At 42.6% G+C, this 22681-nt stretch overlaps 1 protein-coding gene across 1 annotated transcript in view; it reads left to right on the top strand.

Annotated features, from left to right (window-relative positions):
- The window catches only part of PELI2 (pellino E3 ubiquitin protein ligase family member 2), a 75652-nt gene that overhangs the window by 44450 nt on the left and 8521 nt on the right, over window positions 1-22681 (top strand). Inside the window, exons 3-5 of the mRNA XM_035327377.1 lie at window positions 15879-15980; window positions 21238-21435; window positions 22140-22328. Of these exons, the coding sequence (XP_035183268.1) occupies window positions 15879-15980; window positions 21238-21435; window positions 22140-22328 (489 nt within the window). The remainder of the gene's footprint in view (window positions 1-15878; window positions 15981-21237; window positions 21436-22139; window positions 22329-22681) is intronic.

Below are 22681 nucleotides of genomic sequence, written 5' to 3'. Positions count from 1 at the left end.
TGAGATATATTTTTTTATAAAAACTTTAAACTCCGAGTTAGTTAATATTGATTTCTCCAAAAGAGCCCTTAAGTGCTCCAAGGTATCTGCTTGCTCTGAAGCAGGTGTTTGCTGTTTTCTTCAAAGTCTGTTTTTTTTGGGGGGGAAATCAGTCATACCGCAGTAACTGTAGTGTTGTCTTCAGTGATGGAAGATGCTCCAGTGTGTGAAAGCAGGCACCGTTTGCATTCTGTGAAGCTGGATGTGGAGGGTAAAGGATGCCGTAAAAACAAATGAAGGGTGGCTGTGAGTAAGTGCCAAAACTGAGGCTTTTTTTCAGGTGTAGAAAATGATAGTGCTGGGCTGGGGGGGGAGTAATATCTGTGTGCACAATGAGGATGGAAAACCTGGGGAGCTTTAGTCTTGGAAGATTAAAGGAAGCTCCTGGCTTTATAGCCCATATGTGATTTGTTGGTTCAGCTCTGTCTGTGGAGGCATCGAATTGCAGGGAAGGAGGTAAAAGCCTGTGCCTTCATGGATGTGGAGGAAGAGTCTCAGCTGTTGGGTTTTCTGTTTCTGGTGCTTCATTAGACAAAGCAGATGTAGTCCATCCTTAACAGAGTAGAGATTTAAGAGATTATTTGCTGTTGTTGTAGAGGCTCAAGAAGAAATTCCAGGACCAAACCCCTCCTCAAACTGAAGCTTGCATTTAACCTGTAAAAGATGAAAAATTGGAACAGTGCTGTATGTAGTGTAAAGTGGTTTATAATCTTCTATGAATTATAGCATCTTTAGATCGCTGTGCTGTCCATCCTAGCTGACTGAACTTAAAGTGAATCTCTCGAATGAAAATGATCTGAAATCAGTTGCCATGTACAGAAACTAAGAGGCCAGAAGAAGACACTTAAGTGAAATGATGTTCTAAGTGACTTATTCTAGTTGTATATGAATATATTACGTATATAAAAACAACTGAGGTTGACATATGAGGATAAATTAAGGTAGTTGGAAAAAAAGAAAGTAGTTGTGGAGTGAAATTATCACAGAGCTTAAGTATGGGAGAATCAGTATAGAAATTATTTCCATAAGGGGCCTGTTGGACAAGACGTTCTGGGACAGTAAGTTATTTGAAGTCATGTTGCAGATGGGGAGTACACTCAGTTACAGAGCCAAAAACTAACCTCCTTCCTTAGGTATTTATAGAAGAACTGAACAGGAGTTCCTCTGTGTTTTTCTGAAAGTAATCCTTTAAATAAAGCTAGCTACCGATGTGATGATCTGGATATAAAAGAATTTTTGTGTTGGTGTTGCACTCCGTGTGGTCTCTGTTTTTCCAACAATACCGGGTTATTAAGTGCTGTTTTTTAAAGGATCCGTGAATCTGTGCTAGCTTGCAGGGTGCTTGTTATGCAAACTGATAAGCTGTCTTCAGCTATAATTTTATTAAATGCAAATTTGGACGTGCCCTTCAGTTACTGACTTTGAAGAGATTATATTTTTCGTTGCATTTCCATTTGCTATCCTTGCTTTAAAAAACTAAGTTCTTAACTTTATCTGGCATTTGATCTGGACTGTCACTTTCATCTGTTGTCATTAATTAGTCATCTTGCTGGGTTTTGTAGCTTTACGTTCGTACTTTAGATAGAACCAGTTGGTTGCACTGCAGATTTCCCGTGTTAACTCTTTTTAAATCATTTTTAGCTCGGCTAAGTGGCGGCTGTTCAATTTTTTGCAATTTCATCTTCGCTGTCACTTTTCTGGAGGGGGGAAAAAAAAAAGCCTACTCATTCGTTTTCTACTGTCTGTGTTAAATAACCTGATCTCTTATATATAGATAATATTTGTTCCTAGGAGTTCCTGGTAGCTGGTCCCTAATTCACCCCAAAACTCACCATTTGTACGTTGTGTCCTTGAAGATTCCTTTGGATGGCATCCAGATGTTCCAAGCGTGTAATGGAATGTGATCCAGGGCCATGTGATTGCCGTGCTCTATATTTGTATATGTTATATAATTAATGTATCGCACATGTAACTCGGTTTTCCAAGTCACGCAGCCCGTGTCAATAGATAATTGCTCAATAGCACACAGAGGGCAGAGGAGCCTGGAGGTGAAGGTGGGGCAGAGGAACGGGGCAGTGCAAAATGCCAGATGCAATACTTGGAATGCTTTCATGCAGCAGCTCTTCGGCAATGGGGCTTTTTGGCAGTGGGCTTGCAGAAGGGAAGGAATCTTTTGTTCTTATCTGCAGCAGACACTTCGTCATCGATTGGGTGATTCGGAACGCTTCCAGTTTTATGCTGGAGTCATCAAAGCTCAGAAACTTTACGAACGTTGGTCTGTAGCACGCAGCAATTGAATTTATATTCATTTCATGTGCCGAATGAACTTGAAAGCCTGTGTAACGCGAGCGGTCGAGGGGCAAAGTTTCAGACCCCGTTGTGCAGATGGAATAGGCTGCCCTTCAAACAGCTTGGGTAGCAGCTAGCTCAGCTCCCCGGGATTCAGACAGGTGAGGGCACTTCTGCACAAGCTGTTCCTTTGGCAGGAGCTGGGCTGATGGGCTCCGAAGTGAGAGTGAGCGAGTGGTAATCTCCTCAGCTATGTGCAGAGCGTGTAGGCAGCGATGCTCTTCTCTTACCCTGCAATCTCCAGCTCGTGTGCTGCCTGCAGGGGAGAGCAATGCCTGTCTTACCAGCGGGCAGGAGCAGTAGCAAAAGCTTCTGGAAGTTCAGAGCTAGAGCGTGGTGTGGTGGACGTACCGTCAAGTGTCCTAGGCTCCTCACGCTGTGTGCTGTGCTAGCGTGGAAGATGGTAAGAAATGAAGTATTTGGGTGGGGGGTTGTTTCGAGTTGTTTTTTAAGCAGCTACTCCTAAACTTGGCAAATTGTGGCTGGGACGTGGTTTAACTTTGAAATGTGTCCAGTGTTGCTACTAAAACTGTTTGACAGTAGCTTGTATGTTCAGGTCTCTTATCTTAAATGCAAGTCGTTATCTTGAGGTCGTTTATGTCCTTTATTATGGGCAGTCAGAGTACTGAGCGCTACATACTCCACCACAAGGCTTGGTGGGATTTGAAGCTCTATGAGGAGAGGAGCTGCACTGCAGTGGGGATTTTCAGACTTGTTTTATGCTAGTTTAAACAACTGATACAACTGACTTAAGAAATTAAGTAGCTTAAACCACCAAACAAACAAAACCACCACCACATGACTTAAATCAGTTAATTCTGGGAGAAATGATTAACCTTTATCTAAGTAACGTCTACCCAGGTGTTCTGGTGGGGGGGAAGGAACTTGAAGTACGTTTGCTGCATGTAGTTTACCAAATCTTCCGTATTCTCCAGGTAAAAGCAGACTGCTTTATCCTTAGGAGCAATTGCTGTTCTAGAGCACTAATAACGGTGCCTTATTTACAGAGGGGGCCTCTGAAGAGCGCTGTGTCACTTCAGTATTTCTTCTCAGCATTTGCTTCATTCAATATAGGATCCGAAATCCGGTACCTCCAGCTGCTGTGTTCCATAGAAATGGAGAAGTATCCCATAATTTGGTTACCGTGACTTCAGTCTTGTGCTGTACCTTTTATGTGTTTAATTTTTTATTGCTTCCGAACCTAGAGGGTTAGAGATATCGCTTTGACCCCGTGTTCAGATAACTTGAGCTTATCGCTGAACGTACACCCGAGGAGGTGTGTTAATACAGGACAGGAATTGTCTCACTTATTTCTGAGAGAGGCTGTGCGTGGGATTGGGGGAGGGAGGCCCACGGGTCAAATCAGTGCTAAAATCACGTGTGAACTGCCCGGGTTTTGAAGAGACATTCTCTTATCTAATGTTACATATTCATATGAAGCAAGTTTTCTGTGAAGCTTGCTTTAAATTTTAATAAACTGCCGAAGAGATAAGGGGTAACTTCTGGATGCGAGTGCATCCAGCACAGCCTACTAAACCCAGATGCCAGAGCTGCCTATTTTTAAAACAAATCTTTGCGGCTTCAGTTTTTAAGCTGGCACGATGCATTTAAATTACAGGGCCATAAATTTTCCTTCCCCACCCCCATCTGAATCAATCTTACTGAAAAATGATAGGAAACTTGCATTGGAGAACACAATGAAAATAACAGGAACGGAGACCAGTAGAGGCTACTAATCCTCTAATTACTTTCTGTGAACACTGGGAGTTGTGCTGCAGAATATCCTTCAGTTCAATCTAGCATAAGCCAAATTTATTCCTTCCCAAAGCCACAGAGGGAGGGATTTGCTGCCAGCTCAGACTAGTGCTGGGCTGCGGTGGTCTTTATCAGACAGAAGTGAAACAGATGTGGCCGCTCCGTTAAATATCTGTCTTTGGGCTTGACTTCCCCTGGGCGCTGGTTGCCCTGTGCTCGCGCTTTCACATCCTGAATTTTGGAGTTGAACCAAATGATCAGGTGGGTACCGTGCTCTGCTCCCTTGGGGCTGAGGACGTGGTGCTTTTGTCGCAGAGGTGGTCAGTGTTGGACTGGGGAAGTTTTTTGGCTCGGCTCCGATATCAACGCTGTTTAATGGCAGACATTCCCCATATTCTGGCTCAGGTACTTTCATTCTTGTAAGTTATTTTGGACTTGCTTCTACTCTGTAGCTTACTGTTGATGCTTGAATTTTTAGCTCATATTCCACACCGAAGCAGGTAAACAGGCAAAGGTGTTAAATAATTGCCTTTTGGTCAAACCTCCCAATATTAGTATTGAATTTATTTTGTAAATCTGTTTAGTCTGGACTGTAAAAGTACTCGGAGTGGCCGCTAGTGACAAAACACTTTGATAAATGAATCCTGAATTTGGTTGTTAGCAGCAGCTTATAGTTGGGGTGGGTGACCAGGGATGGGATGCCTACCGTGCACTCTGTGGCCTCTGCAGTTCGCCAGGTAGGAGATGGCGTGACACTGCCTCTTTGCATGAAGACAGGGGCTTTAATTATTTCCCTGCACAACTTTTGCTTTTTTAACACACAGTCTGTGAATCAGGGCCAGACTTGTTGTCAGTTCTGCGCAGATCCAGAGACAGCACCAGAGGGGCTCGCAGCCAGTCCTGTTTGGAAATGAGCTTGGCAACTGCACGAAGAGTGCAGCAAGCTCCTTGCTTCCTACTTGTTAGCGGGTTGATTTTTCAACTTCTGTGCAGCAGCATAAATCAGGATTGCATTTTCACTCCTGTTTAGTGTGTTAACTTTATGGCTTAAATCACTTCAGTAGCTTAGTCAAACAGTTTAAACAAAAAAGCGTCGGTGTTTTTTTTTAAATATACTGAGCTGCGTGTAAGGAATGTGAGTAAGTTCTGAACTTTACACAGGAAGGTGCTTGGGAATATGTGTAACTGGTAACTGCAAAGGTTAGAAGTCCTTTTTTCTTACTGTAGGCTCATAAAGATTAAAAAAAAAAGTGGCATGCAAATGCGTGCCATTAACTGGCATGCTGTTTCTCCAGCTTGGATATTAGCATCTGAACGTACACCAAGAGCCTGCTGGTCACACCGATCTTCATCCAAGTAGGAGACAGATCCTACAGGCATACCCCTTCTGTACCTTCTGCTCCCAAAATGCATTACAGGAAGGATGCAAGGTGCCAGGATGCTTTAAGGTGGGTTTAATTTGCTTTTCCTCTGAGGGATGCTATCAGTAGTGTTCCCCCAGCTTGGTCAAGTACCAATTGAACTATTCTGCAGGAGTTTTTTTCGCTGGTAAGAACACTGAAGTCCAATTTGTTGCAATGACTTGTTGCAATTTCTGTAGGAACCTGGCCGATAGAAAAGAACTGAATGCTTTTGGGTTTGTTCTATCAAAGATTGCCTTCTCTTGGGACAATACTTGAGCTATAGTGTGAAGTCTAGAAAGCAACTTCTGTCCCTTGTTGGGCTTTAAAAAATGTAACTGCTTTCTATAAGCACTAAATGGCTTTTTGGCAAGAGTAACTTCACATCTTTTTTTTTTCTTCCTCTTGAGGGATTTTTGTACAGCTGCTTAACAGGTCTGTTAAGGTAACTGTCTAGAGAGTCTTTGGCTGTCTTAATGTAGAATTGATTTGTGTCAGATTGAATTTATGGTTTCTGGAAGCTACAGAATGATATGCAGCTTCTCATCGTGTTGTTATGTGCTCTCCTTTGGCAGGCTCAGATTGGTGCTCGTGGGTGCTTTGATTCACAGAAGCATTCACCGCTGATGCGCAGAGAGTACAAATCTTTCAGTCTGCGTATTGATAGAAACCCTTGAGGGGACTCGAACTATTTTTTTCGTGTGTTTTTAGTTAAGGATTCTAATTTGTGGCTATTCTGTGTGCTTGGCATAGCCAAATACGTAAGTGTAGCCACGCATCTGCTGCTTTTGTTCGTGATGTATATAAATGAATTGGAGGCTGCTGGCAGTCCGCTACAAATGCTGCTGCATCCTTCTCTAATCACTGACACTTTGGTGGGTGTATTGGCAGCTTGGGGGGGATGTGCTCCAGCTGCTGTGGCTAAATCGTGTTTATGCCGTCATGTTTTGATTTATAGGCTTGTAGTCTTCCAGAAGAAATCCTAACCTTAGTGAACTAAGGCCGGGAGCTTGAGGGTCAGTATTCTCTTTGGGAGGCCACACACATCAGGGGAAGTCTTAGTGGTCTTCAGCATGCGATCTTAGTACAGCAAACAGCATATGCCATATAGTTTTCAGTGTAGTAGGCTTCTTTTCCAGTCAGCCTTATAGTATTTCTCTGCAAAGCGGCTGTGTTGTCTGCCTTAGAAGAACTCGAGTCCCTTCATCTTCTCTCGCTTTTGAATGGGAAGGCTTCTTAGGCTTCCTTGCTGTGATGAGAACCAGCTCCATTACACCGTGGCAGTGAACCTTATTTCTACTGAAGCCCTAGCATGGTGACCAGGAACCGTGGCTCTTGGCGTAGCTCAGGTTTTTCTCTTTCTTTCTTCCCTGTTTGTTGCAGATAGAGGACCTTAAATGTTCGTTGTAAAGTAAAAGGTCTTCCAAAAGCAGTATCTTGACTGGGAGTATGTCCCAACTCTTTGGTCCTGCTTTCCTGGGCTGTTTTGCTTCCTTTGCACAAACGGCTATAAAATATCCCGCAGAAACCACACGTCAAATTCATGCCTGTATGCGTTTTTCCTTTAGACAGTGATATGACTGTGTGGCGGGTTGAAGTTGAAATGGGAACAGACGTGTCTTCCAAAAAGTAGAGTAACCATTCCCCCAGACTGGAAGAAAATAAAAATGACTTCAACCTGTACTGACAGGTACATGCAAATCCAACCTGCAATACAGCGGGTGGATCTCTGTGTGGAATCATCTCGGTTGGAATAGACTTTCAAGATCATCAAGTCTGGGAATCAGCCTGACCTACTGAGTCCCATCACTAAGCCACGTCCCATATTGTCTGTAGTGAACGGTGAAGGTAATGAAAAGAGAATACAAGGTGGAATAAATGAGAAATTATGCTATGACTTTATTTTTTTAAAGTATGAATAAATTACTGTTGGCTCTCAGTACATGATCTGCAAAATTTCCAGGAATATGCGTGTCCTGGAAGCCTGAGACTTCCTGGATTTTTTAAAACCAGGTCAAGTCACATGAAATAGATGAAATAGATGAAACTGTGCAGGGCGGTGTTAAACATATGTCTGCTGGGCTTCCAAAGCAGGTGTGATGTGCTCAGTGCAGGACTACAGTAGGCAGCTCTGGAGCAGTTGCAATAGAAAGAAAGCCACGTGCAGGCAGTAATTTGCCCAAAGGAGCCTTCTGGAGTTCGTGGTTATGCTGTTGGTGGTTGATGCATCTGACTCTGTTGTGGCTTATTGTGGCGTGTGTCTGAGCTGTCTCCAGCTCTTGTCTGCTGGGGGAGGAAATGGAGCAAGCTGGCCAAGGGAAGAGAGCTTCCAGGCTCCGTTTCGGAGATGCCTGAAAGATCGCTTGCAGCGTGATGGTACTTAAAATGGAAGGGGAAATTAAAAGTTTTCAAGGGTTACAAAAATTAAAAGGTCAGACTGGGAGGAAAGTGGTTGATGGGTTTTGTAGGTCGGGTGTTGATTCAGAACCATCAAAAGTTTGTGACTCTCAAAACAGATCCCGAGGCGCTCTTGTATAGCTGTGCCAGCTAGTGTAAACCTGCACCTGCTTCAAGCTGCTTTTAATATGTTGAATTACAAAGCAGAACAACTTGGGTTGCTTACCAGATCTGGTCAGGAGTCCTAGGTGCTGAGGCAGGACACAGGGCTGCACTAATGATGGGTTTGGCCATCTTTCTTTCATCCCTGCAATTCAGGCAACACCTTAGGTATGCATTTCGAACGCCTGCTTTTGTCTGAGGAGGAGCCTGCCCGGGAGTAAGGGCATGCACAGAGGTGGGGTACTGTATTAGCCAGCTGTCTAAAACTTGAAATTTGTATACAAGGGGCAAATTCAGCAAATGGAGAAGGTAGTTTGAAGTCTTCCTGTAGAGTCAATAAATGATAAATCGCTTCTGTAACAGCGCACCACCTCACCTGGAGCAGGTGGCTTGGGTGTGCCCAAGAAATGAACGTGTTATCCCTTCTACTCCGTCCCCCTCAGCACAAAAGGGTTCCCAAAAAACAAATGTGCACGTTTGAAAGCCATGAAAGTTTAAATAAACTGGAATATTTGCTGCAACTGTGTTTGCGCAGGCCCTGAGCCGTCTACCTTGAGTTTGAGGGTTTGCCTTGTGCTTGACGAACGGAGGAGAGGCAGGCTGGGTGTGAGGTTGGACAGTGCCACGCTTTAACAGATTTTCATTAAATAAACTGTTCATCTGATTACCTGTTACATGCCTATTTTTAACTTCTCCCCCTCAGTTTTGAATATTTGTCACTGTTAGTACTGAGGCCGTTTAACAAACAAACACGACTATCTGAAACCGGAAGGGCATTTGTGATATTTTTACACGCTTGTGGTTTTGGTTTGAAAAACTCGAGCTTAGAAGCAGAAGACCAGCATTGCTGTGCTCAGCTTACCACCTCCTGAAGAAAAGCTTTCCCTGTAGGTAGTCGCAACACCTGCATGTGTTTGAAATATTAGTTGGCGATGAGAACTGAGAGCTGCCTGCAGAACCCAGTCCATTTCTTTGCGGGACGTTAATTTTCCTTGCCCTTACTGACTCTTGAGGGCTGCTTTTTAACCATTTCAGAGCGCTCAGTTGAGAACATTGACACCTGAAAATGAGAGGTAAGAAAAAGAGTTAGTCGTGGTATTTATTTATTTATTTAAAAAGCCTAGATGTTGCCGTGTAGATGCTTGCTGACAAGGGGAGGAAGACCCCTGAAGGATGGGCCTGCATGGCGCTGGGCAGGAAGCAGATGCAGGCTTGCGAAGCAGCTGGCCCATGGCTCTGGTACCCTTGTTTTAGCCCCTCTTGTGGCGCACAGAGCCCATAAAATTTCCATAATAATGTCTCTTATTTTCTTTGCAGAAGGCTGGAGGACAATATATGTAATAGCCGTATCAGTAGCTAGAGGTCAGCGTGAATTTTCAGTGTCATTGAAATGCGGCGCTGCAGAAGGAGTAATTCTGGATCATTACTGCTGGTTTTAAGTCGAGACGGAATAAAACTGCAACTAGTTTTTAGTTAATAGCTGCATGGACTGAAAATTGTCATAATTTGATGGGCAACTTCTGAACTGGCCACACTTCCCTGACGTGGGCAAAATATGTCACAATCCTGAGCTTTTGGTGTGTGTTTCGTGATAAGCTGATGTCTGCTGGCTCTGGCAGACAGTCAGTCCAGAAATCCAGTGGAAATGCGTTCTTCACTTTAGAAGGACTCCTTCCTCACTAGCTAAAGCTTCCTTTTGCTTTCAAGCTGCAAGAACTTTTGTCTGATGTCCCTGAGTGTTCTTTTTTAGAAAAGAAACTGAAGGCCAGCAGCCAAGAAAGCAAGCATTTAACTCATGAAGGCGCTGCTGCTGTCGTTAATTTTGCACGCGTCAGTGTGGTGTCGGTCAGCTTGACTACCGACAAAGAAAACTAAAGTGTTCGCATAAATCACTTCATTGTCCTAATCCAACCTAATTAATGAAAGTAGAGACCCTATTCTAATGGAGCAACCCTTCCTGTGAGACATCTGCCTCTTTTCTTAATGGATTTAGCCTTCCCTTCTGCTGTAGTGGGGAAGAGTTGGTAACCGTAACAATGCTAAGTCTGTCTCATGATCTTTGAGGAGCTGGTTAGGCACAAGCGGACCGTAAAGCTTAAATTTCCAAAAGCAGGGGATTTTTGTCTTGGAAATACTGTCTGCAGACCAAAGAAAGCGGCGACATTTCTGTTTCTGGAAGTGGATTAGACCTGCTCCCCATAAGCAGCAGAGAGAACTTCGAGATGTGCTCCTCCAGTTGATTCATCGACACGCTCCCTGCACAAAAGGTTTGATCTCTGTTAAATTAATGCAGTCATGCAGTGAGCTCCTGACCTGTTCTTGAACTGTGGGGCTGAAGGTGACTAAGGAAAACGAGCAACTTTATCAACGTCAGCATGCCAGAAAGAGCTGCGGACACCAGCAGATGCTCCTAGATAGGGAACATCTGGCTGGTGGTGGGTGTGAGGTCCATGTATTTTTCCCCTTCTAGGTGATTTCTGTAGGTAAATGTAGAATCTCATACTAGTACAGTTTGGGGGCAAAAATACCCCTGTACTTTGCAAGCCTTTCTTTGGGTTTGATCCTTACTCCAGAATGTTTACTATACTTTTTAGACCATCAATCGAGGTAGCATTCATAGAACTTGGCTTCCGTAGTAAGTGTATTACAGTAATTCATGGCAGGATGCAAAATGGGCTTTCAGAGCTCTCAGAGAATAGCCTGTAGAAAAGGAGTGGAAGGAAAATACGGGTTTCCTTGTGGTGTCTTGAGAAACCTAACGTTGGAGCAGTTCACCTCTTGAAAAAGATTTTCCACCTTAGGTCAGGATATTTTACAGGCTTTCCATGTGCTCTTGTGGGAGGGGCGGCTTGCTGCTCATTTACCTCCCTGTGCCTTGCTGGTCAATAAAGGCATTTCTGGGGCTGTGTTGACACTGACCATTTCCTGTTGTGCAACAACAAATTAAAGTTTATTCTGAGAGGTGTTGCCCTATCTGCCTACTGCCGGGCTGTGGCCACGGGTGGCGTCTGTGGTTAGGAGAGAGGTGGCACTTGCAGCGCTGTCACAGTCCTGAGTAATGCTGTATGCTCGCAGATGTGGTTTGTGCATGGCCCTTGGTTAAATGGGCATACATCTGGTCTGCTGAAGGTTTCTTTAATGGTGTTTTCCCTCCTTCTTCTGTGTCTTTTGCTAACAAAAAGAGTTCTAAGAAATGCCGTTGGCTTTTTTTTCAATGAAACTTTTGTGTGGTCTTATCCCCCTTACCTGCAAGGTGTTTTCATGTATGGGTAGAGGGCCCTTTACTTTCTCACTTCTCAAAATAGTGGTGAAACTGATAGCAGGCACCTTTCTGGGGACACAGAGGGGGAGCAAAGGATTCGGGTGGGCTGGGATGTTACGGGCGGGCTGAGTTGTAGCACTGCTGCTGCAAAAGTGCTCTGCTTGATCTCTGCTCTGCCGAGCCCTGCCAGGTTTGTTAGCCTTAGCCTTTGGCTGCTGCTTTGATAGTGAGCGCACAGTGCTGTGATGAGGTTTTGTTCTCAAGCTGGAGAGAAAGTGGCAAGAATGAGAAGTGTGTGTAGGGAAGTGATGGGGGGGAAAAAAGGCCAAGCGCAACTGAAACCAGTGGGAAGGAAATACCCGAAAACTTGAAGAGCTGCTACCAAAGCAGGGGTGGGAGGGGGGTGCGTGGTTGTGATTGTTCTCTTAAGCTGAATTGCTTGGGTCATATTAGTGTGAGGGTGGGGTAGTGGGGCTTCTCTTATCTACCTCGCTTCAGTCTCTGATAATATATGGCAGTTCTGATGTCCCTAAATCACTGGGATGCAAATCTCGAGGCTGTCAGAGCACTGCGTGGCCAAGCTAACTGCAGGGCTTCCTTGGAGTGATGGAGAGGAGAGGAGCCTTCCTCTTAAGGTAAACTGCCCCAAGGTACAGTGAGGCTTGGAGCTACTTCAGCGTCCTCCAGCTGGAGGTGAACAGATTGCTGTGCAAACGTGAGCTCCGATCCAAAAAGATGCTTTTGGAAGTCTGTCACTTCGTGCCAAGCAGAGTACAGCACCCCAGTCGTCTCCTTTTGCTTTCGTTTGGCAGTTGGACTTACTGAAGTCCCTCAGCCCCACTGTGGACATGGAGCTGCTGGCAGCAGAATTATTCCGGAAAATCTCCCACTGCCATCATTTGCTCCCCTTCTTCCTCCATGGGTTTTACGTCAGTTAACCCCCACTCTGTTTCCCCCAAAGGGATTACTTGAATTCAGCAGCCTGAGACAGCTAACTGTATCAAACAAATTGCTGTGTAGGCGGCTGAATTAATCTAGCCTGCATCTTCCCAACAGTGTTCCTGCCGGACAGGAGGCAGCACATGCTATGGCCAGCCTGAAGCCACGTGTTTCTGATTTCTTTGGCAAGCTCAGGCTATGCACGTTAGCAAGGTAATTTTTTTCCCAGCAGTTGCTTCTTTTGGGAACTCATTTCGTTTTCTTTTGTCCTGTGCTCAGTTGCTGGTTTTAACTGAACTTGTAAGAACGTGCAGTGGTGGGTCTTGGTGGCCGTGAGCAGGAGGTGGGGAGGTCCAGGCAATGTTTGTGCCTGGTTTTTGCTCTTCTGTGTGTTAGTTCTGCCCAGAAGGTGGAAGTGGTGGTGTCCAGCCTGAATCTCTGAAGTGATCTGCTAGAACTTGTGATGCTATCGTACGTCTTGTGAGAGTCAGGACTCTTCAGAATTTGCCGGAGCAATGCAATTAGTGACAGCGTCAAAGACTGGGGGAGTGAAAAACAAAAATAAAAGAAATCCTCCTGGCAGGAGTAAGTCTGGAAATCTGAATGCTGAAAGCAGTGAAAAACCAATCTCTCTAGTTTGGATGATAGAAACCAACGAGAATTACAAGGGGGTTGGGGCAGTCAGTCTGCAGGCTTTTTTGGGACTTGCAGTGCTGTGGTTCTGTAGCTCCTCAAGCTGTCAAAATCCTTCATGATTTTGCCTGTGGCTCCATTTGACCTACAATACGGTTTTATTAAGGTATTTGCCCTACACTTGTCATAGTTCACTGTGCCAGTTTGTGGGTTTTGTATAGTTCCTGAAATACTGTTACTTTTTTTTTAGTTGAAAGTGGTCAATTGCTTTGAGACAAGCAATTAAAATAACAGTAAAATGTGTTTTGAATTGGAGCAACTGTTGGTGCTGAGTAGGCTGAAAGGACACGGGTCGAAACATTTCTCATAAAACTCTTAGCTTTTCGAAAACTGGTAATACAATTCCAGGAACCAAAACGTGGTTACCAAATAACTGACCAATAACTGACCAATAACAAAACCAAATAACTGACTTTAAACAGTGGAAGGCAAAGAGAAGGGGAAATAAAATGAGGAAGAAAAGATGGGAGGGAAAAGAAAGTGCAGGTTATGCCCTACCTTCGTTTTTCAGAGTAGATACAGACCGTGTCCAACCTAGTGGGAATTATTAGCATATCTAAGCCCTAAGTTCTGTGGATGAGGACGTGACCTTCTTAAATGTATGTCTGGTAGTACTTACCCTCTCACTTGTTTTGTGTTGTTTTTTTTTTTTCTTTATTTTTTTTTCAACCAGACCTTAAAAACTGCAATGTCGGGTCTGACCAAGGTTTCTGTTTGATCCAGTAACATCTGACAAGAGCAGAAGCTTAGGGCACGCGTCCGTGCCTGGAATTTCACCCATCTGCTGGTGGCCAGTGCTGTATGGCCACAAAGCGGTGGTGACTTCGTTTGCATCACATCTACAGATGTTTGTTTTTGCGGCACACTGCATATCAGCGTAATGGTTACTACAAAACAGGCCGACCATTTACAATGAGAAACTTATAATTCATGATCAGTGGGGTACTCTTAACAGATAGATCCTGCTTACCTCACTTTTTGGTGGTCGTTATGACTGTTGAAATAAAATCGGGGAAACTAGACTGTATGGCTTGAAAACACATCACCTCCTAGGTGTTAAAAGCTTGCAGACAGAACTACTGGAATGGAATAGGAGAGGTCATCTTACCCAATGCTTTGCCTCTGGCTGTTATCACCTAAGCCTAAATCTTTAGCAGGTGCTGAAGCTGCGAAGAGCTTTCAGCAAGAGGCACGTTGTAAAAGCTGTTTCTGATCTGTTGCTGCAAATATTCAGTTTACAAAAAAAATATCTGTCATTGTTTTTTCAATATTTCATCAATATGTTTGCTTATCCTGACTAGGCTTTTAGCGTGCACATACATGTCTTTAATACTTCTAACACTGAGTAGAAGTTTTTAATGATTTGTTTAACAGTTATCTGTAGCATTAGGATCATTTAAACTCTCGTGAGAGATGACAGATGAGTAGAAAATTCTTATTTGCTTAGTTGAACCTGGTGCTTAGGGACATGTTTTAGTGGGTGACATTGGTAGTAGGGTGATAGTTGGACCAGATGATCTTGAAAGTCTTTTCCAACCTTAATTATTCTATGATTCTCCCATCCCTAGCTCTGAGCTGTGATTGTTGTAGATGAAGAGCAACATGAAGGAATGAAGCTGTTGAGAGAGAACCTCTTGTAGGTAATGACTCCTTTCAGCAGAAAAGTGGAGAAAGCTTTAATTTACCTATTAAATCAGTACTTAAGTGTCTGCAAGTGTTTTCTGGGAAGTAACAGTCATTACCTTTCCTAATTGTGTGCCATTATATGGACTTTATATTTACATTTATTTCCTTGTTAGCCAATAGACTTAGTTTCTTGGCATGTTCCGCTCTGTCCTGAAGCTTTTATCAGTGCATTTACATCGTACGTCTAGTGCAATTACACTGACACTGCATAATCATTTAAAGTAAGTGTTAGTCTTTAAGCTTGAGGAACAATCACTAGTGCCGCAGAAATTTTGTGTGCGTCTCAGAGGTTCTGAAAAGATCATCCAGTCCCACCCTTTCTTATCTCTCTGCTGTGACAGCTGTGCTCTTGTCCCTGAAAAAGGGTTCTTACTGTTTCTTTCAGAGCTGTGGGTGCTCCTTTGTGGGAGTGATGTCTGTTCTGTTCTTGAACTAGTTCCTGGACTGGTACATTTTAACTTTTTTTTTCTGAAAAAGACAACCTAGAGACGTAAACCTGGGAAGGCTCGACAAGTAAAGAACTCAGTCTTAACCAAATAGAGCAGAATAACAGGAGCTGTCCTCTTGTCTTGTTTTAAATACTGAAATACTATTTAGTCTTTGCTACACTCATATCTGTAGCTACACTCATGTCTTTGCTGTGTTCATATCTGTAGAGATCAGTTTCCTTTGGCAGACAGTAAGAAATACTCTTTGGTGAGTGAGGAAGGTTGAAAGTGCATGTTCTTCATTACAACTGTTGTAAAACAGTGACTATTTGGTGTAACTAGAAATCTGCTGAACCGTAATGACATCCTTACCTCTGAAATCCTGGCACGTTTAAATGGAAATCAATGGTATTGCTCATCTATTACAAAAACAAAACACAATGAAAGAACCACAAGACCTAGTCTTCAACGGGGATACAAGTTCCTCTGAGGCTTAGGAACTTAGTATAATTTCTGAGGTAAGACCTCAAATTTCTGAGGTTTGGAGTCGAAACTGTGAAAATGGTAGGTACCAGGTACTTTAGAACCAGAAGCAAACAAGTGCAGCTTGGGATTTTCTATTAAAAACAGAACAAAAAGTCCTTCTGTATTTATTTACCTAGCCTTGTAATACAGTGTTATGAACATAGTCAAAGGTGCTTATAAAGTAAAATAAATTTGATTATAACATTTATGTGGAAACTATAATAGATATTTTTTGTTCAACAGGCTATCAGCTGTAAAGGTCAGCACAGTATCTCTTACACTTTATCCAGAAACCAGACTGTTGTAGTGGAATATACTCATGATAAAGACACAGACATGTTTCAGGTAAGACCAGTTATTTTTTTTTAAAAAAGCAACATGTGAAACCACAGTTCTGGATTATGTTCTTCCAGGTATTTTGTCTGTTCTGTGGAATTTTAATGACCAAAGCCAGTTGCCTAATATGAGAGCCCTTGGAAATTTTGCATTGTCTGTTCTCAAACCAGCGCCAGCACTGTTGGTATCCTTACTGCCTTCCTCCTTTCACTGCTTTTTCCTTTTTCTACAAGGACAGTGTCACAATTGTATAAGAAGTACTTGAAAAAAATGAGTAGTCCAAATTCATGAATAAGCACAGGAGTGCACCTTTCCACCTACTCCCCACCCCAGCTTCCAGTTAATTGAGTAACTGGAGTAAAAAGGAAGTAGATAAGGAGTAGAGCATGGGACAGGAAAGGGAAAGTAAAAGCAAAGGGAGGAAGGGGCATGTGGGAGTTCTGCATTGAAGGAGGCAAGCTGGAGATAGGATAATAAAACTGTTCCTGGAGGGTATGCAAACGTATCAAATGGTGTAAGGGACTGTGCTGGGTTTCTCTAAGCAATCTTATATCCAACCCATATGTTTTTTTTTGTTTCTCTGCATCATCTAGCATTCTCGTAACCTATTTTATTGCATAACGCTTGCTTTTATGCTTAATAGGACTTCAGAAATTCAGTAGAAAGTTAGCATAGAAGCTTGGGGGAAAACACATATGCAGCCTTTTCCACTCTAGACTAATCAGGTCTGTCTTGTCAGTGACCTCTGTAATTAGGGTGTCTTATCAGGAATTGTTATCCCTCCTTGTTGAGTCTTTCAAATTCAGAAGGGTCAGCAGCTGAGAGGTGTTGACAGAAGAGGAAATGACTGACAAGATGAAAAGGCTCTTACTTAATGTGGCTTCTGTTCTTTTCTCTGTGTAAGACTTTCCCAATGTGACTTAGGCATGATTAGGTCCAAATAGAGATTGAGAAGAAGCAGTTTAGTTCATGTGCTGCTGCATGAATGGATCATTAGAAAATGATTTCACGAATGAACTGGAATATGCTTTTGACTGGTGAAAAAGAAAGTGCAACCCATCCTTTTGGGTTACTATCTGATATTTGTTTTCTCTCTGCAAGGTATTTTTTGTGCTTTGAGTAGCTCCAGTGAAACTTTTTCTGTATGTCAGTCATTTTGAAATGCCATTTTTGATAGCTAGAATTTTTCTGCTGCTTTTATACACTAACACAAATAAAGAAGAATTGCAAAACAGCTGCTTTTCTGGTTGTATTTTATTGAAGACTCCTGATTGTATAATAATGTAGTGGTAGTTACAGCTTTGGGTGCTGGAGGGATATCAAATAATGAGCTGGGGGGAATTAGCTGTCACTAATGAAATCTAGCAGCATGAAGTGCGGAGATGCAGCACATTACAAAGCAGTGCTGCACAGACTGCAGTTTGGGTGCCTCGTGTCTAAGGCAGTAAGTTACGGGTGCTAGTCAAGGATTTTTGGCTCAGAGGAATTGTCTAGTGAAGTGTAGAATAGCCTGGCTAACGTGTCTTCCCCTGGTGCCCTTCAGGATCCTGATACTCAGAGCAGAGCAGGACCTTGTGGGGTATGCACTGAGCCAGCCTGGTCTGTGCTGGGGTGGTTGGCACCAGAGCACACATCTTCCTAATGCTTTTCAAGCCCAGATCAGCTCTGGGATGCCTAGTGAAATGTCACAAAAGCTCTCCTTTTGGCCCCTTTACTCATGCACTTCTGAGAGGCTGCCTATGGTTCAGGCCATTATCTGTCATACACCTGTAGTTAATGACTGGTTTGGCTTGTAACAGGCCAGACTATCCCATCTTAATAAAACTTTTGGAGCCGAGTCTTGTTTGTAGAGCATCTCAGTCCTTCTGGTGGCCCCTCAAATGGCTAATGTGTCAGTGTTACGGCTTCTTTATTGTTAAAAACTCGTCTTTTCAGCATGGTTTGTTTCAGCAATCTTGATGTGTTGTGCTGTGACTCGATCTCAGCTTCCCCGCAAGCTCAGTGTCCTGGATGATGTTTCCCTTGTCTGTAGCTGTCTTCAGCGTGCTGCAGGCCTTGGCCTAGAGGGCCTGATGGCTGTGAAAATGGGAAAAGGAGTAGTCTGGTAGACTGCAGCAATCTTTTGCTGCTGAAACATTCTCAGGCAGCAGGCTGAAGAGGCTTCTGTTATTTAGGTGAGCCACTAGGCTTTAGTTATTCTCAATAATTGGATTGTGGGCAGTCTGAAAAGCTGTTTGAGGGCTGTCTTGTGCTGCCCTGGTGGCAAATTCCAAGGTGTCTCTATGGGTCCACAGTGTAAAACCTTACTGCTGATCAGCCGTTGCTTGCATAGACAGTCCTTGGAGCTTGCTGTTTTCTTCACAAATGTGTTTTCCTGGCTTTTATTGAACCCTGGTAAGGACATGGAAGCTCAAAAGAGAAGGATAATGCCAAGACCATAGGATTATCCTCAGCCACTGGTTACATATATTGTCTTGGGCAGATTACTTAGCTTGTATCTCAGCCTTCCCCCTCTGAAAACGGGACAATAGCACTGCACAGCCTCACTGAAGTAACAATACTGGGGGCTGTAGGGGGGGTTATGAATAACGCTGGCAGTGGGACCTGAAAGAGGGAAAATGGAGGGAAGAGTTCTTGCTTTCTTTCTCTCTGTAGCCAGGGCACGACTTCTAACCCGTGAAGATTGAATCCATTCAGTTAGAGCTGATTTCTCTTCAAAGTAAGGGAGATTCAGTTCTTAGAACCTGACACCTATTTCCTTCCTCCACTTTGAGAGCCTGTAGTCAGTCCTTTCTCTGAAGGAAAACGTGCGAAGTGTTGGTGACCTGTATTCTTCAGTTCTCTAAAAGGAACCACAGTGTGTAGCTAGTACCCTAAATAACTACTGATATATATGGGAGCAACTATATTGCACATGAATGTTGGATTTGTGATTTTATTTTTTTTTTTAAAAAAGGAAACAAACAGCACTGCAGAAAATGCACGGTCCGCTTCCCCCCATCGTCAAAGTGAAGTTCTGTTGAGACTAAGAATCTACAGCAGTTATGTTATCTGCTGGCAGGTTGTCTGGTTTTGCCTTGTCTCAGGAGTGGGGGGGTTTAATAGCATTCCTTTGACTGACGGTAGACGCTAGCAAATTGATTGACTGCCTGGCTTTTACAGCTCTTAACAATAACCTGTGGTGTAGACAACAGAAGCTGTCTGAGGCATCAGTTGGAAGATTCGTAGTGTGTTGTTGGAAGTAGCTGAGTGAAATAATACGGAGTTTTTCTAAGAAGAGTCTTGAAATGGAGCCTAAAAATTTCTGAAAAGAAAAGCCTCCTATGCAATAGAGGAAAATGGAAGAAAACTACCAAATATAATGAAGTCTACAATGAGTAGCTTTGAATAGTGGAAGGTGTGGAGTGATGGTACTCTGACTGCAACATCAGATGAGATAAAGTTGTTTTTGTAGTTGGTAAATCCTAATCAAATTCGTCATTTGTTTCTGAAGGCTTTCTTCTCATGATACCAAAATCCAAAATTCTGAGTTGATATGGAGCATGGAAAACCGCTGAAGTGTAGCGCGATACTACATGGACTGATCATCTAGAATGGTCTTTCAAAAGACAAACACAAATATTTCAAATATTGGGGGCTATATAGACATCTGACACAAATGAGATTTAAATAAATTAACATGGTGCTCAAAATTTACTTGTAATGTCAGATTTTTAAAAATTTTTTTTTAAAAAAGGTTAGAGTCCAAAGTTACAAGCAAGTTCCTGGTCAGAGCTGACTCTTAGCAGGAGCTGCATTGGGTGGGACACAGGAGCCTGCTGGTGGTAATATTTTAAGAGGAAGAAGAATAAAGCTTTATGACTTTTAGCTTGAACTTGTCAAGTTGCATAAATCAGAAATGTCCTGTATGAAGTAGTTTCTAAACTGTCTCTTGGGCATTCTGGTAGTCGCTTTATTTTCTGTGAAAAATAGAAGTGCATACTTTTTGATTAGACCTGGTTTGGTTTCTCTGTGGCAAGCTCATCACATTTTCTACTTAAAGAACTGTGATACGGAGGAAAGAACTGGATCTGTCATGTGAATTTCAGCATGTGTTTAAGAGCAACACTGAAAAGTAGAACTGCAAGTATAGCAGGAGTACGGGAAAGATACCCGTTCAGTTGTGGGAAGGCTTAAGTATTAAAAATATTACTTTCTTGAACTCCTGAATAATTGTTCTTCACTGTTTTAAACAGGCATAATGAATTTAGTTTGTGGAGTTGTTGCTGTTCATGATGGAACCACATGTGACGGGCTTTGAGGAGCAAGAAGCTAAGCTGAGTGCAACTTTTGGGGGCGGTTTAGTGAGGAGGATATTTCATATGAATGTGGATATTTCATATGAATGTGGATTCTTGATAAGTAGTTCCATGTAAAGAAAAGGCTTAATTCTGAGTTTTCTGTTTAATAACAAGGTGTCTGTAGAAAAGAATATTTTTCCATTCTTTGTTCCTCAGCTCTACTGTCCCAGTTATGCTCAAACTTGGTGCAGTGCTGATTTGCTTGTAGAAGTACTGACGCAGTCTCATTGTGTTTGGTGGGCAGTCTAATCCCACTGTCTTTTTTGTAACAAAACTTTCTGTTCTAGATGCCTAGATGCTTCCAGTTTTTTAGAATTAAAATTCATAGGTGGCAAAACTTAAAAAGAAACAAGCAAACAAAAAAAACCACCTTTCTTCAGAAGAAATGAAACACAGCGGATCAGTAGACAAGAATGTTTTTCTTTTTTATTCATGCATATGCATGATTAGGAATAAATTTAATCACATTGTGGGGTTTTACCTGAAAATTCTTCTGTTCTAGAACTACAAATTCTGAAAACATGAAGGTGGGTAGCTTTTTGTTATGATGTACCAAAATAGCCAACTTCTGGGTTTAAAATAAAAGTCCTTGATTTTCATGGCAAACTGGGTTGAAACTAGACTTGTGAACAAAACATTTTTGAGCTAATTTTTTCTTAATTGAAAAAATTGGGCAAGCATGTGCATCAGTTATAGTAAGTGAGCATTTGTCTTGTGGTGCCAGTGGTGTATTTATACCTAGGACAAATGTGAAGAATATGGACTAGTCCCTAGTTGGATCTTGCCATCCAAAAATTCAGTAGACACTAGGTTCTTAATGGCATCAACCTTAACTTGATAAAATCCCTGATATAACTTGACTCTTAATGTTTGATACTTCTACAGCTTTTAAATTATACCAACATCTTTACTTTTTTTTTTTGCAGGTTGGGAGGTCAACAGAAAGCCCCATAGACTTTGTAGTAACAGATACTATTTCTGGAAGTCAAAATAATGATGAAACTCAGATTACACAAAGCACCATATCCCGTTTTGCGTGCAGGATTGTATGTGACAGGAGCCCTCCATATACAGCAAGGATTTTTGCAGCTGGATTTGACTCTTCCAAAAATATATTTCTTGGTGTAAGTACTGGTACTGATTATGCTTCATGTGAGCAAGCTCCATTTTTATTCTTTTATTTTCAAGCCCCCAAATTCTCTTGTACGAGTCAATGACTTATCCTATCGTTAGTTTTTTATTACTGCGGCGTACCAGCCACGGTGTTAAGCAGAAGCTGCTGTTTTATGTGCCAGATTTATTACCAGCATGGACTCTTGGTGATAATTACTAATGAAGTTCTACTTCAGTAGCCTTTGTTAAAGGGTTTTTCTTTAGGTTTGCCTATTATATTCTTGATACTCATTGTGAGTAAGCTGCAACTGTAGTTTTTGGTGCTGAAGACCAAGGAACATACCGACCACAGTATGGAAACCAGTGCACACATTGCAGTGGTGTTCCTTTGCAGTGGTTAGGGGTATTTCTACTACTGACCTTGGAGTAGACCTCAAGGTCAGGTTGTAGTTCAAGCCACAAGTATCACCTGATGTGCAGAGATACCTAACTGAGTTGATAATAATACTTAAGGTCATAACTGGAGATGCATGAGCAAAAGATGTCGCTACTCTTGACTATGAAGGTCGTCTTAAAAATGCTTTTTCTGTGAATCTGTGAGCTGATGGCTGGTGAGGAAATGTTACGTTTTAGACATGGCTAGCAAAACTTGGGGAAAGTTCAGTCTGTAACCTTTTAGACAAACTTTCTCTCCTGGTGTGGTTGTCACATGCAGGAAAAAGCAGCGAAATGGAAAAATCCTGATGGCCATATGGATGGATTAACAACTAATGGGGTGCTGGTCATGCATCCAAAAGGAGGGTTTACTGAGGAGTCTAAACCTGGAGTTTGGAGGGAGATCTCGGTCTGTGGTGATGTGTACACTCTGCGGGAAACCAGATCTGCTCAACAGCGGGGGAAACTGGTAAGTTGAAAGCATCTGGTAATTAAAACAGAGCAAGGGCTCTGAAATCAATGAACTATGCATATGCTACAGTACATTCTTGTTGCTGTTCTGTTTCTGCTCATACAGAACACTCCTTAGTTTTCTGCTAATGTCCCTTTTCCAACTGAAATAGCATAGTGTAAAAGCTAAACAAACTTTGCTCTTGAATCCCCACCTTTTAAAAAATGTCCTTTTGGGACATGGGAAGATCTGTAAGTTAGTACTGCAAAAGGCATCTCCCTGTGCATGTAAAATCTTAATAGTATGCTTGCATGCAAAACAACTTTGAATAGTGCAGCTTCTGTTTGATTTACCTGCTACTCAGAAGATCA

This window comes from Oxyura jamaicensis, chromosome 5, assembly GCF_011077185.1.
Source record: "Oxyura jamaicensis isolate SHBP4307 breed ruddy duck chromosome 5, BPBGC_Ojam_1.0, whole genome shotgun sequence".
Classification (NCBI taxonomy): Eukaryota; Metazoa; Chordata; class Aves; order Anseriformes; family Anatidae; genus Oxyura; species Oxyura jamaicensis.
The sequence above is the reverse complement of the archived record's forward strand: the minus strand, read 5'-3'. Positions and strand labels throughout refer to the sequence as shown.